General features: G+C 65.5%; 1 protein-coding gene across 1 annotated transcript; it reads right to left on the reverse strand.

Annotated features, from left to right (window-relative positions):
* Positions 1-1,861: 1,861 nt before the first annotated feature.
* FES (FES proto-oncogene, tyrosine kinase) lies at positions 1,862-11,963 on the reverse strand. Its single transcript, XM_045824805.1, has 19 exons — positions 11,808-11,963; positions 11,149-11,367; positions 10,793-10,966; positions 8,937-9,033; positions 8,652-8,835; positions 7,153-7,290; positions 6,958-7,077; positions 6,733-6,855; positions 6,456-6,642; positions 6,256-6,339; positions 5,523-5,732; positions 5,144-5,266; positions 4,733-4,786; positions 4,008-4,126; positions 3,620-3,714; positions 3,374-3,497; positions 2,953-3,110; positions 2,698-2,820; positions 1,862-2,237 (listed from the first exon to the last, which is right to left on the reverse strand). Exons 2-19 carry the CDS (start codon positions 11,356-11,358, stop codon positions 2,095-2,097), a joined length of 2,466 nt encoding a protein of 821 aa, XP_045680761.1. The 5' UTR covers positions 11,359-11,367; positions 11,808-11,963; the 3' UTR covers positions 1,862-2,094.
* Between the last annotated feature and the right edge of the window lie 223 nt (positions 11,964-12,186).

Below are 12,186 nucleotides of genomic sequence, written 5' to 3' on the forward strand. Positions count from 1 at the left end.
AGTTGTATGAAGTTTTATGAAACCTATCCAGTGAATTTGTAATTTCAGAGGTGGTGTTTTTTCCAGCTTTGCCTGCTCCTTTGATTCTTGTAAAGTGGATTCCAACCCTGTTGAAATTCTGTATATTTTTGTATCTATTGGTATATGTTCTGAACTTCTGTATATATTTGTGTATCTTTTTTGTCCATCATTCCCCACATTTAACATATCAACCATTAGTGCTGTTGAAATCCTTGCCTGCCACCTCCAATATCTGGACCATCTGTGGGTTTGCTTCTACTGTTTATTTATTTTTTCTCCTGTGTGTTGGCCCAATTTTTCTTTTTCCTTTCTTTTGCACATTTTATAGTTTTTGTTTGCATGATGCATGTCGGGTGTAAAACACAGAGTAAGGACCTCAGACTGTGTTATTCCTCACCTCCAGCCCCGCCCCCCCAACCCACAGGAGCCGGTCACCCCGATACGATATAACAACGTCCTGGGTCAAGTTGGGGCAGTTACAGTCCTGGTGAATTTCTCCAGGCCTCCTCTGGATTGCCCCTGTCCCTTCGGAGTGGCCCTCTTGGATTTGGGGTTGGAAGCCTGGCCAGTCTCTGTCTCTCTTAGCCCTGGCAATTCTGCTCCTCAGAGATTTTAGGGTGAGCTCTGCAGTCTCCCCATCCACACAGGTTCTAGGCCTGGCCAGTATCTTGTGGAGGGAGACCAGTTATTTGCTTGTTTTAGGCGCACCCCCCAAACACTGCAAGGCCGGGGGACTTGCCTTCCCAGCCCGGCCCCTTCCCGGAACTCAGAGGACATTCCAGGAGGAAACCTGGTGTTGCGTTTGGGACTCCTCGTGTGCCCGGTGGGCGTGACACAAATGGCCCGTTCCTCCTTTCCTCGGTGGTCTCTCCGTCTGGGACAATCCTGAGCTTCAGCGACGTCCCCAATTAGCAAATGTCTCAGGAAAGTAAGTAGCCACCCAGCTTCTGTTCACCCCGCAGGGGCCCTGTCCTCCTTGAAACCTTAGATTGTCCAATTCTCATCCTCCCCACACAATCCGTGCTCTTTAAGAGTGAAAGTCATCACGTGGTCCCCCCCTCCTTGCTGCAAGGAGCAAGCAGGCCTGCAGGGACCCGCCGCATCCTACCCAGAAGCAGAAGTTCTTCGGTTCTGCTTTTTACCCCTGCCAACAGAGATACATGATTTGCCTTCCTAGTGTTTCCATGCAGTCACGCACTAACTTGTTTCTAGAGAAGCTGTCGGGCTTTTATGTCTCTGAACACAGATGTTGACTATCTCCTCAACTTTCCCGAGGGAGGGCCATTGGGCCTCGGGGTTCTGCTTTGTTCTCGGGTGCCACCGCTCCTCCCTGGCTCCGCTTGTCAGTGTGTTAGGGTTCCTCGCTGCTGGACCTTCACTGGTGCTGCTGGCAAGGCCTGAGGTCTCCGGCAGTGCTACAGGTGCCTGGGGCCTCCACTTCCTGCTCTGCTACCCCGCCTGCGGCTCAGTGAGCTCGCGTGGGAGGTAAACAGCCCCCCCCCATTTCTATCTCTTCAGCCCCTCCAGTCTCCCCCCAGTGAAGCTCTAGCTCTCCCGGACTCTCCCCTCCGTGCTGAATCTCTCGGGACTGCTGCGCGCGTCCGCAGTGTTGGGAAGTCTCTGACATTTGTAAGCTCTTGACGTGCAGGCCTCAAGTGCCCGCCTGTATCTCTGTCTGGGCTGGACTTACGCGTCACGCCGACAACCCCCCAGGCCCCGCAAACCACGTGGGTTCCGCCCCGGGAACCCCGCCTCTATCCGTCCTCATGGGTGCAGTACGGACAGACACTCTGACCTTCCCAAGACCCGCCCTCCCGAGGAGCACGCACGCCCAGAGCACTGGAGGGCACAAGTGGTTTATTTGTTCCGCCTGGGAGAGGAGGCCTGGGCAGGAGCCTGCAGGCGCAGCAGACCCGGAGCTGCGTCCCCGGCGGCGGCGGCACGGGGAACATGGCCGGAGTCCAGAACCGCGAGGAGCCACCCCACGCGGTGAGCTGCAGCTGGGATGGCGGAGCGATCTTGCCGGCAGAGGCCGCTGGCTCGGGGAGCGGGGAGCGGGGAGCGGGCCCCGCCTCACCGGTGCCGCTTCCGGATGCTCTGCAGCTCCTGGTAGATGGTGCTGAAGCCGGGCCGCTGCCCGGGCTCGTAGGCCCAGCACTGCTCCATGAGCCTGAACACGGCGTCCGGGCACAGCTCGGGGCAGGGCAAGCGGCCCCCTGTGAGGACGGGCACAGCGGGCCGGCATGAGGAGGGGGTCTGAGGGCCCCCCCACCCCCCCACCCCCCCACAGCCCTGGGGCAGACCGTGAGCGATGGAGCCGCTGAAGCTGCTCTGAAGCGCTTCTCGAGGAGCCGCTCTCCCTCCCCAGAGCCCCGAGCGCACAGAGGTCCTGACCGCCATCCCACCAAGCGCTAGCTGCACCGCCTCTGCAAGCCGCAGTCTTTCCTTCTGCAAAAGGGGCACACTAATCCCCACCCCCCTGCTGTGAGGAGCAAACGAAGTAATGGACAGCCTGGGCCACATCAGGCGTCCACCCAGCGACCTCTACAGCACTGACTGTTCTTCTTCGGGCCCAAGCGGGAAGACAGGAAGGTGAGGGGCCCTGGGAGAGTCCCCCTGCAGCGCGAGGTGGCGCCTTGGCTCGGAGTCTGCTGCCACGCAGCGCGGCTGCCTTACCTGTCTCTATGAACTCCCGGGTCTGCTGATTGCTGAGGTTGGGGTAGGGCGAGGCTCCCAGGCTGAAGGTCTCCCAGAGCAAGATGCCAAAGCTCCACACGTCGCTCTCGGAGGAATAGCGGCCTGCGGGGAGGCGCGGAGGTGTCAGCGGGCCGGCCGCCTCCGCCGGTCCGTGAGGCGCGCCCCGCCCTGGGCTCCCGGCCCGGAGTGGACAAGGCCCGGGTTGGCACCGGAGGCCTGGCGTCGCCCGCTCACCGTAGTTGAGAGCCTCGGGTGCGGTCCACTTCACGGGCACTTGTCTGAGGCCCCCCGAGGCGGCGTAGATCCCGTCCTCCTCCTCCCGGGACATCCCGAAGTCACTGATCTTCAGGACGTTCTTCTCTGTGACCAGGCAGTTCCGAGCAGCCAGGTCGCTGGGGACAGCAGGCAGGAGAGGGGCTCACTCAGCCACCGTCCACGCGGCATCTGTCACCTGACTGAGCAGGGCACGCTAGCCACACCCACGAACGAAGGCTGCTCCCTGCCCCGGGACCCACGGTCCGTGGGGAGAGGCTGAGCCCAGCGCTCGCACTGGGCCTGCTGCTGGCCGAGGGGCGCCGGGTGCTAATCATCGCACAGCCCGAGCCTGGGCGGGGCCCCGGGGGCTGGGGGCCCCAGGCCGGAGCTCCTCGCTCACCGGTGGATGCAGCCCTTGCTCTCCAGGTACTCCATGCCCGCAGCCGCGTGCCCCACCATCTGCAGCAGAGTCTTCACCCGCAGGCGGGCTCCCTCCGTCCGAAGGAAGGTCAGGAAGTCGCCCCCTGGCGGTGGGTGCAGGGGAAGCCTTGCTGAGCCTCCTGCAGGGGGCGCTCACCCCCCCCCGCCCCCCCCAAGTCCCCACCCCCGCAGTGCAGTGTGGGGGAAGGGGGGGCTGGGGGCTCACCCTGCACGAGCTCCATGACGATGTAGATGGGCTGCTTCTGGGTGCAGACGCCAATGAGACGCACGATGTTGGGGTGGCTGTACTGCTTCAGGATCCTGCAGGGCACGGCTGCTCAGGCTCCCAGCGTGGGGACCTGCGCATCGCTCCCCGGCCCCGGGGACCCAAGGGAGAGTGGGGAGAGGGGCGCCGGAAGAGACAAGCTTGGACTCAAAGGCCAGGAGGCCCGGACGTGTGTGCCCTCTAGCAGGTCTCTGAGCCGCGAGCCCGCCGCCCTGGCGGAGGGGTCTGTGAGGATGACGACCCCACGGGAGTGGCCCTCTGCAGAACGCCCCCGCACGGAGGAACGCCCTGCACAGACCGCGACGGCGACCCCGATTCCTTCACCCACCGCGCTTCCTGCAGAAACTTGGCCTTGAGGTCGGGCGGGAGCGTCTCTCGGCAGGACTTCACCGCCACCAGCGTGTTGTCCACGCGCAGGCGCCCGCTGAACACCTCGCCGAAGTTCCCCTGAAACAGTCCGGGGCGTCTACCCCCGTCCCCGGACCACGGTCCTCTCGTGTCGAGGGACAGCCCTCCTGGTCCCCACCCGCCCTTCGCTCAGTGCCCCCGCCCCGGCTCCCCAGTCCACCCCCTGGTGGGGGGACCAGCCCAGCGAGCACCCCCGGCACAGGCAGGGGATGCCCCCTCCGGCTGCCACGTTCGCTAAGAGACGTGACGTGGAAAATCCCAAAGCCACTTTCCCTTGGGCTGGAGAAGCCTTGTCACGTGTAGGAAACAATCCTTTCCTAAGCAGGTGTTTCACGGCTCCCGTGGCCACAGTGTGTCTCCTGTCGCACACGGGGGTGGGGGTGGGGCCCCTGGGGAGGCAGCGCGGAGCGGGGGTGGGGACAGGAGGGCTGAGGGTGCCAGCAGCAGAGCCTCCTCCCTGGCCCCCGGAGGGCGGTGTTCAGTGCTGGCCCGGAGGGGAGTCGGCTGCGGCTCCGGGCTGGGGCTCAGACTGAGGCAGGGAGGCCAAAGGGCTGGGGCGCCGGTGCGGCCGGGTGGCCAGCCGGAAGCGGAGCCGGGTGAGGGGGGCCGCAGGCAGCCGGGAGGCCAGCAGGGCACTCAACTCACCCGCCCAATCTGCTCGCCCAGCACCAGGTCCTCGTGGTTCAGCGCCCACTTGTCCTGAGGGGGGGGGCGGGGGTCAGAGGTCGGCAAAGGGAAGGCGAGCGGGTCCTGCCAAGGACTGAAACCCCCACCCAGGCGACCACTCTCGTCTCTTGGTAGCTCAGTTAGTCTGCTAAGTGGCCGTTGGGCCGTATGGGGATCACAATCGGATGGCTCTGGGGGCCCTAACAGGGTGAGCGCCAGCCTGTGAAATGGGGGTGGCCTTGACGTTCCAAATCTGGCAGGTGGCTGACCCCGTACGTAGACCGGGGACCTGGGAAGCCCCTTGGGCCCTGACTTGGTGGCCTGAACCCACGCTCCGCAAGGCCTGCAGGGGGGGTGGGGGGGTGGGGGGGGCAGCGGGCCCAGGCTCACCTTGGGCACAGCCCTGCTCAGGACGATGCCACTCTTCTTGGTGAGGGGCTGCTGGGAGCGCAGCAGGTGGTCGATGAGCAAGGGGATGGTGGGAAAGCCATCGCCCTCCAGGCGGTACAGGTTCTGCAGGGCAGGGGCAAGCTGCGGTGAGCAGCCTCCACGGCCCGGCCCGGCCCGGCCGAGGGGACCCGGGCCCTGGGAGGGGGCGCAGAGCAGCCGGGAGAAGGCCCGCAGAAAGGCGCAGCCTGCTGGCGCCCCAGGGCCTGCCCCCCGCCTGAGCGGGGCAGCCGCCCCGAAGGGGTCAGCCAGTCGTGTCGCTGGAACGAGGCCGTCCCCCGGGGGGGCAGGGGGGCAGGGGGGCGGGGCCGGGCCCACTCACGTCCGAGGACTGGATGATGAAGTGCCGGGGCAGGCCGTCCCACAGCACCGACAGCACGCACTCCTGCTTGCCCTGGCTCTCCCGCACCAGGAAGTCCCCGCACTGCGTCAGCAGCTCGGCCACCTCCGTCCTCGGGATGGCCCCATGGTACCACAGCTGCTCCTGCAGGGGCTTCTGCACCTCGGGGACCAGCTGCAGCGGTGGGGGGAGCTGGGGAGGGGTGAGTGGGGGTCACTCAGCCCGCCCCTCGGGGGACGCCACTAGGCCAACTCAGGGTCGGGGGGTTGCTGCCTCACATGACCCTCCATCCTCCCGAACTGCCGGGACGGCGGGCAGAGCCGTCCGCAGGCCCCTGGAGCAGGCTCGCTCCGGGCAGAGTGGGGATGGGAGGCCTGGGCTTGGCTGGGCCCGAACCAAGCTTTTGCCTTCTACCCCAGGCCGCAGCCTCCCAACCACTCCCGGAGCAGGAAGGGCAGCGGGGCAGCCAAGGCCGCAGGCCCCTCTGCACGCACGTGTGGTGGCTGGGGTCGGGGGGCAGGATGGGGGGGGTGTCTGCACCTGGACACCCAACAGAAGCAGCCTGGGCAGAGCCGTCTCTCTACCGGGGCAACCCCGCGACTCGCCCGCACCCCCAGGTGGGAGGGGCCTAGGAGGACGTTTCCGAGACCCCCGGCCTGGCCCGCCACCACCTGGAGAAGAGGCGGAGGCGTGGCCTCTCCTGGGCTCCACTCACCGAGAACTTGGGGCGAAAGATTCCTGAGATGTGGCTCTTAAGGATCTCCAGGGTGGGCGTCCTTCCCCCTTCCCGCTCATGCTCCTGAGGCCAGGGACAGACGTCAGCGGGTGGCCGGGCTTGGGAGGCGGAGGGTGACAATGAGGAGCGCGGCCCCGGCCAGCCTGCAGGGCGGCCGCGGTGGGCGGTGGGGTGCTCACCGAGGACGAGGTGGAGTGGCGGTCGTCCTGCAGGAGCGCCACGGGGGGCGGCTCGCCGGGGCCCAGCTTCTCCAGCTTGGCCTGCAGCAGGTCCTGCTGGGCCTGCAGCTTGGCCTGGCTGCACAGCGCCACCTGCAGCCCCTGCAGCTCCTCCTGCAGCACCTGCCTCTTGCCCAGCAGGTAAACCCTGCCGGCGGGCGGGAGAGAGGGCTCAGCCTGCAGCCCGCCGCCTCCGCGGAGGGCAGGTGGGAGGCTGCTGCAGGTGGGACCCACTCACCGCTGGCGAGGGTGGATGCCCTGCTCCTCCTTCCGGAGCTCCCGCTGCAGCTGGGTGACCACTTCCTGCCGCCTCAGCACCGTCTGGGTGGCCGCGGCCAGCTCGTCCGTCACGGAGGTGAGCCTGTGCCAGGAGGAAGGGCCGCGGTAGCGCCGGCCTCTCGGACGCGCCCTGCAGAACCACCCCCCCGCCCCGGCACCCCCGCCCCGCCGTCCTGGCACCCACGTGTGCTGCACGCTCTCCACTGTCAGCTCGTTCAGCTGCAGCTCCCCGGGCTCCAGCGCTTCGCTGTCCTCCAGCAGCGACTCGTCGAACGTGACGCAGGGCGGGACGTCAGGCACGGACCTGTGTTGGGGAGCGTGCCCGGTCAGGGAGCAGGCCGGCGGCCCTGCTGCCCGGCAGGGGCGAGGCGGGGCTTACCCGTACTGCTGCAGGAAGCCCTGGTACTCGGCGTCCGGCTGGATGCGGGCGACGGCCGCAGCCATCGCCTGGTGAAGGGCCGCCACCTCGTCCTGCACCAGGCTGCTGATCTCCAGGTACTCCTGCAGGATCTCCTTCCTGCCAGCAGACGGGCCCGGGTCAGTGGGGGGCGGGGCTCGGGCCCCTGACTCTGGGTTGGGAGGCGGGCGGCGGGGGGTGGGGGGTTTGAGCGCCGCGTCATCATTTACCGGCCTAATGACCACCGACAGATTACGGACCGACTCCTGGTCTACACGTCCTGCTACGTGCCCCAGGGGTGCTGGGAGTCCCACGGAGGGAGAGAGGCGTGCATGGAGTGTGTTACACAGGAAGTGCTGGCCGGACGTGCGCTACCCTCCTGTCTGCCCTGGGCGGCCGCCCCGCGCACCGGGCGTAAGCTGTCGCTGTGCGGCAGCCCCCACACGGACACCCCCAGGCCCAGCTCCTCCCCAGCGCCCCAGTCGCAAGTGCCCATCTACGCACTCGGGACGTCTGGCTGGACACCATGTGTTGGAAAACGAATTCCTTTTCCTCTCTCCTGAGCCCGTCTCTCCCAGAGCCTTCTCCGCACACGCTGACAGCTCCTACCGTGTCTTCCGCGCCGACCCTTGGAGTCGCCCTCGCTGCTCTACTTCACACCCCACTGCCGGTCCCTACAGAAACCCGCTGGCTCCGCCCTCAAAGCACCTCCAGGACTGACCGCCTCCCACCTCCGAGGGTCCGAGCAGCCACGAGCTGTGGTCTGCAGAGTTTAAGTAGCCTCCCGTCCTCCTGTCTGGTTCTCCCCGCCCTTGTCCTTGTCCTTGTCCCCGGAGGTCTAGTCTCTGGTGTCAACACAGCCCACGTCCTCGCGAGGGCCTGCTGCTCCCTCCGCACCCCAGCGGCCCCCGGGCCTGGCTTCCTCCAGCCTCACGGCTGGCCGGGCCCTTGCTGGACTCCGCGTGGGCTGCACCGGCCTCCTCGCCCTGGCCTCCTCTCCAGCATTCTCCCACCTCAGGGCCTTTGCCCTGCGGTTCCCTCTTTGTCCCAGCGTCCCCCGCTTCAGTCCTGCACGCTGAGGCTTTTTCAGACCGCTCTGTTTGAGGCCGCCCCCTCACCCCACTTCCTTGTTTCCGCTTTCCCCACAGCACTTATCGCTTCCAACGTGCCTTTTTCTTTTGTTTGCCGACTTTCCCCCGATACTAATGATCTTAAAGAACAGATATTTTTATCTGCATTTTCCTCCGCGGTATCCCAGAGCCTAGCACGGTGCTCAGTCAGTAGGAGGAACCCCGACAATAAGAGGCCCTGGAATAATGCAATTCAGATGCAAACGGACCGGCACTGATCCCCGGTCCCATGGCCTGTCCTCCTGTGATGCCACGACCATCACTTCTATGGGGCTGACTTTTCTGGGCGCGGCGGCAGGGTGAGGGGGCTGGGGCGGGGCGGGGCACGGGTGGCGGGGGCCGCGGGCTCACAGGATGCGCGCCATCTCCTGGTGCAGGTCCTGCAGCGACTGGAGCAGGCCGGGCAGCATGAGCTGGTGGTGGTGCTGGTGGTGCAGCTGCGCAGCCCGCACGCCGAGCACGTAGCGGTTGTGGTGAGCGAAGAGCTTCCACAGGCTGCGCACGTACTTGTCCTTGGCCCGGTCACGGTCCTTGTCTGCCAGGTTGGGGGGGGGCGGGGTGAGCGACAGCACGGAGGAGGCCAGGGCACGGAGGAGGCCTGGGCACCTGCGGACAGGTCGGAGGGAAGGCACGCACCTTTGCTGGACTCCTGGTATTTGCGCCGGGCCTGGGCGCTGTCCCGGGCCAGGGCTCGGTACTGGTTCTTCAGCTTCTCGATGTCCTGGCTGTGGGTCTGGGGAGAGAGAGGGGGCGGTGCGGGTCAGCAGGTCCCCGGGGCGGCGCACCCAAGCCCGCCCTCCGGGGAGGGCCCGCAGACCTCTGGGGCCTGCAGACCTCTGGGGTCAGAGGAGCTGGACCAAGGGCAGGCCCTTGGGGCCTGGGGAAGGCTGCCGCTGCCCCTCCGAGGCCCAGAGTGGCGGCAGGCGGCAGGCGGGGCCCGGCTGCAGGCGGGCAGAGCCCGCACTTAGAAGGCCACCACACTTGGTTCAACGCCGTGCTGACGCCATGTTGAAACGCTCGTGGGATCTCTCACCAGGGACCCCATCTTCACTCCCCACTGAGCCCTGCGAAGGGTGTTCCTGGTGGCGGGAGTGACAGACGGCCGAGACCGGCGCTCCCAACCCAAGTCCCCTGTCTAGGTGCTGGGATGCTCTCGGGCGGGTTCTGCACCCCTCTCCTCTGAACCGCAGGCTCCCCATCTGCCATGAGCCAAATGTACAGGCCGGATGAGCCTTTTCCTTCCAGGGCCAACTGGTGAACACTCTAGGCATGTCAGCCATACGGTCTCTGTGGCAATTACTCAGCTCCGCCGTCGTAGCTCTGGAGTGGCCACAGGTGACCTGAGAACAGGTGTGTGTGCCTGTGTGCCAGCAAAAGCACCTGGGACGACCGGCCCACCCTGCGTCTAGACAAGGTTCTGGGGGAGAGAGGCGTGGGTCCACGCTGGCCACCAGGGGCCGCTGTAGGCCCGCAGCGAGGCCAGGCTTTGCTCTGGTGGAAGAGACGGGTGCAAGGGGGCCACCAGCACGCTGGATTAGAACAACAATTTTCAACCTTTTTCATCTCCTGGCGCTAATTACTAAAATCCTGCAGCACACCAAAAAATATTTTTTTGGCATTCAGACCAAAAAAAAAAAAAAGTACAATTTTGACTAACTTACAAAAATAATAATAATAATAATTACCTACCCTTTTTGCTCCAGAGCTTTGTTAAAAAAATCAGTTGCCTACACTTGTAGGTAAGGATTTCTGGTAGCAAGAGCTAACCAATCAGACGCAGTCTTATTATGCGACGTGACCAGTAAGAGGCAACCTGATATTATGTGGCCTACGTGTTTATGGTTCAAGACAGGGCAGTCGCACCGACAGCTATAGTTGTGCTGGCCGTTGCCATTTTCTTCCTTTGACGGTCGGTCTGAGGGAAAAGAGACCACGGCCCCCGACCAAAGCGTCCAAAGCTCTTGCAGCGCAGTGGCTGGGAAGTGCTGGCTGAGAAGGCTGGGAGCACTCAGACAGATGAGCAGCTCCCGTCTCACGGCCTCTGAGCTGAGGAGCTGGGCAGCCTGCAAATGCAGACAGGCTGACCTCACAGCCCCTGTGTGTAACCTCTGTGTCGGGGCCTCAGGGTATCTCTGGGACCCCGGGAAAAGCCCACCTAGGCCAAGGGCAGACAGACTGGCCTTCATTCCTCAGTCCCTCAGCTCCCAGAGCCAGCGGGTGCCCTCTGGGCGGTGAGTCACAGATCTGTGGTCCCCAGGCTGCGGCTGGACCACTCATCCTGATGCCCGGGCACACAGTAGGGTGACAGAAAATGCACGGGGAGGCCCTGCTGTGCGCCAGCCCGAGAAGGTGCGAAGGGAAGTTTCCGGGAACAGGCCTGCGGTCAGAACTTCCACTTTCCTGTGAATCCAGGGGCGCTTGTACCAAACCAGCCTTTTCGGCTCAAAACGCAGGCAGAGGGGGCCAGGCGAAGCCCCCGGACGCCCACCCACCTTGGTGAGCTCCTGCTGCAGCTGCTGCCACTGTTCGCCGTAGGTCTTGCGCAGCTGCTGCCGCACCCCAATAAGCAGGCTGAGCTTGCTGAGGGGCCCAGAGTTCAGATCTTCTGCGTGCTGCCTCAGCAACCGGCTCAGGCCCTCCGTCTGGCTGGTGATCTCTGCCCAGGACTGCAGCACGGGGCGGGTGAGACGGGGCAAGGGGACTCCAGGGCCCGGCCTGCCCAACTGCTAACCCTCCCTGGGGGGTCTTCGGGAAAGGAAGGGGCAGACAATATCCCTGGAACCTCCAGGAATTCTTGGGGTGAAGGTGGGAAGAGGGTGAGGAGGCCTCAGGCCCCACTGAACCCCACCTGGCTGATGGGGCTGTTGAGGACGCCCCGGCTCTGGGCCCCGCAGTCCTGCAGGGACATGTGGTGCAGCAGCCCCGCGTACTCCCGGTCACTCTTGACCCGCTGGGCCATCCACTTCCTCATGCCCTCCAGCAGCCGGAGCTCGGCCTCCTGCATTTGCTGCACCGCCCCGTGGCCCTGGGGGCTGCACAGCTCCGAAGAGAAGCCCATGGTGCTGTCCTGCGGACGGAGTGAGAAGGGGCCACAGGTGGGGAAGGCAGCGGTGGCGGCTGCTGCTGCTGCAGCAGACGGAGGCCTAGGGCCGGGAGGCTGTGGGCTGAGGACCCAGAGAAGCTGCAGATGGGTGGGGGCTGGGGGCCCGTCCGGCAGAGATGCGGCCACAGGTGCAAAACCCCACCTCGCCCGGGACTGACTCTGTTTCCTGTGTCTCAGGCTACGGCCTGGCGCCAGGGGTCCCCTCCCAGTCCTGGAACAGAACCACCCAGAGTCGCCTCCTGTGTCCCAGGGGTGCGCCAGCCTGGGCCCCGCTCCTGCGGCCACCCCTGCCTGCCCCGGCCTGTCCTGTGTCCACTGTGAACCTGTTGGGCCCCAGCCCCTGCTCTCCGGCCACCACCCACTGCCGGCTGCCTCCCGGGTCCTGGGCAGGCGTTCGGACTCACCGCTCCGGCAGCTGCTCCGGGGGCCCGCGGGGGACCGACTTAGGCCCAGCCGAGTGGCCAGTTCCTGATTCGGTGCTTCCTCCTCCCGCGGTTTCAGTTAGCTCGGGCCCTGGGGCGGGCCGCTGAGGGGAAGGGGCGGGCGGTAGCCCCCCTGCCTGCCGGCCCCCCCCTGCCCAGCCCCAGCCACACAACCACGGAAACGGAAGGGAGGAGGGGCCGGGAAGAATGGCCCTGCAGAGGGCAGCCTGGGCCAGGGCTCCCCAGGGCCTGGGGTGGGGACGGGAGCGGCCCCAGGTCGCCTTGTGGAGGGGGAAGCGCAGGGGGGGCCGCAGCCGGCGCCGGGCCTCAGACCCTGGGGGTCCCGCGGCAGGCGGGCAGT

Source organism: Phyllostomus hastatus, unplaced genomic scaffold, assembly GCF_019186645.2.
Source record: "Phyllostomus hastatus isolate PE091 unplaced genomic scaffold, TTU_PhHast_1.1 phas_scaffold_555, whole genome shotgun sequence".
Taxonomy (NCBI): domain Eukaryota; kingdom Metazoa; phylum Chordata; class Mammalia; order Chiroptera; family Phyllostomidae; genus Phyllostomus; species Phyllostomus hastatus.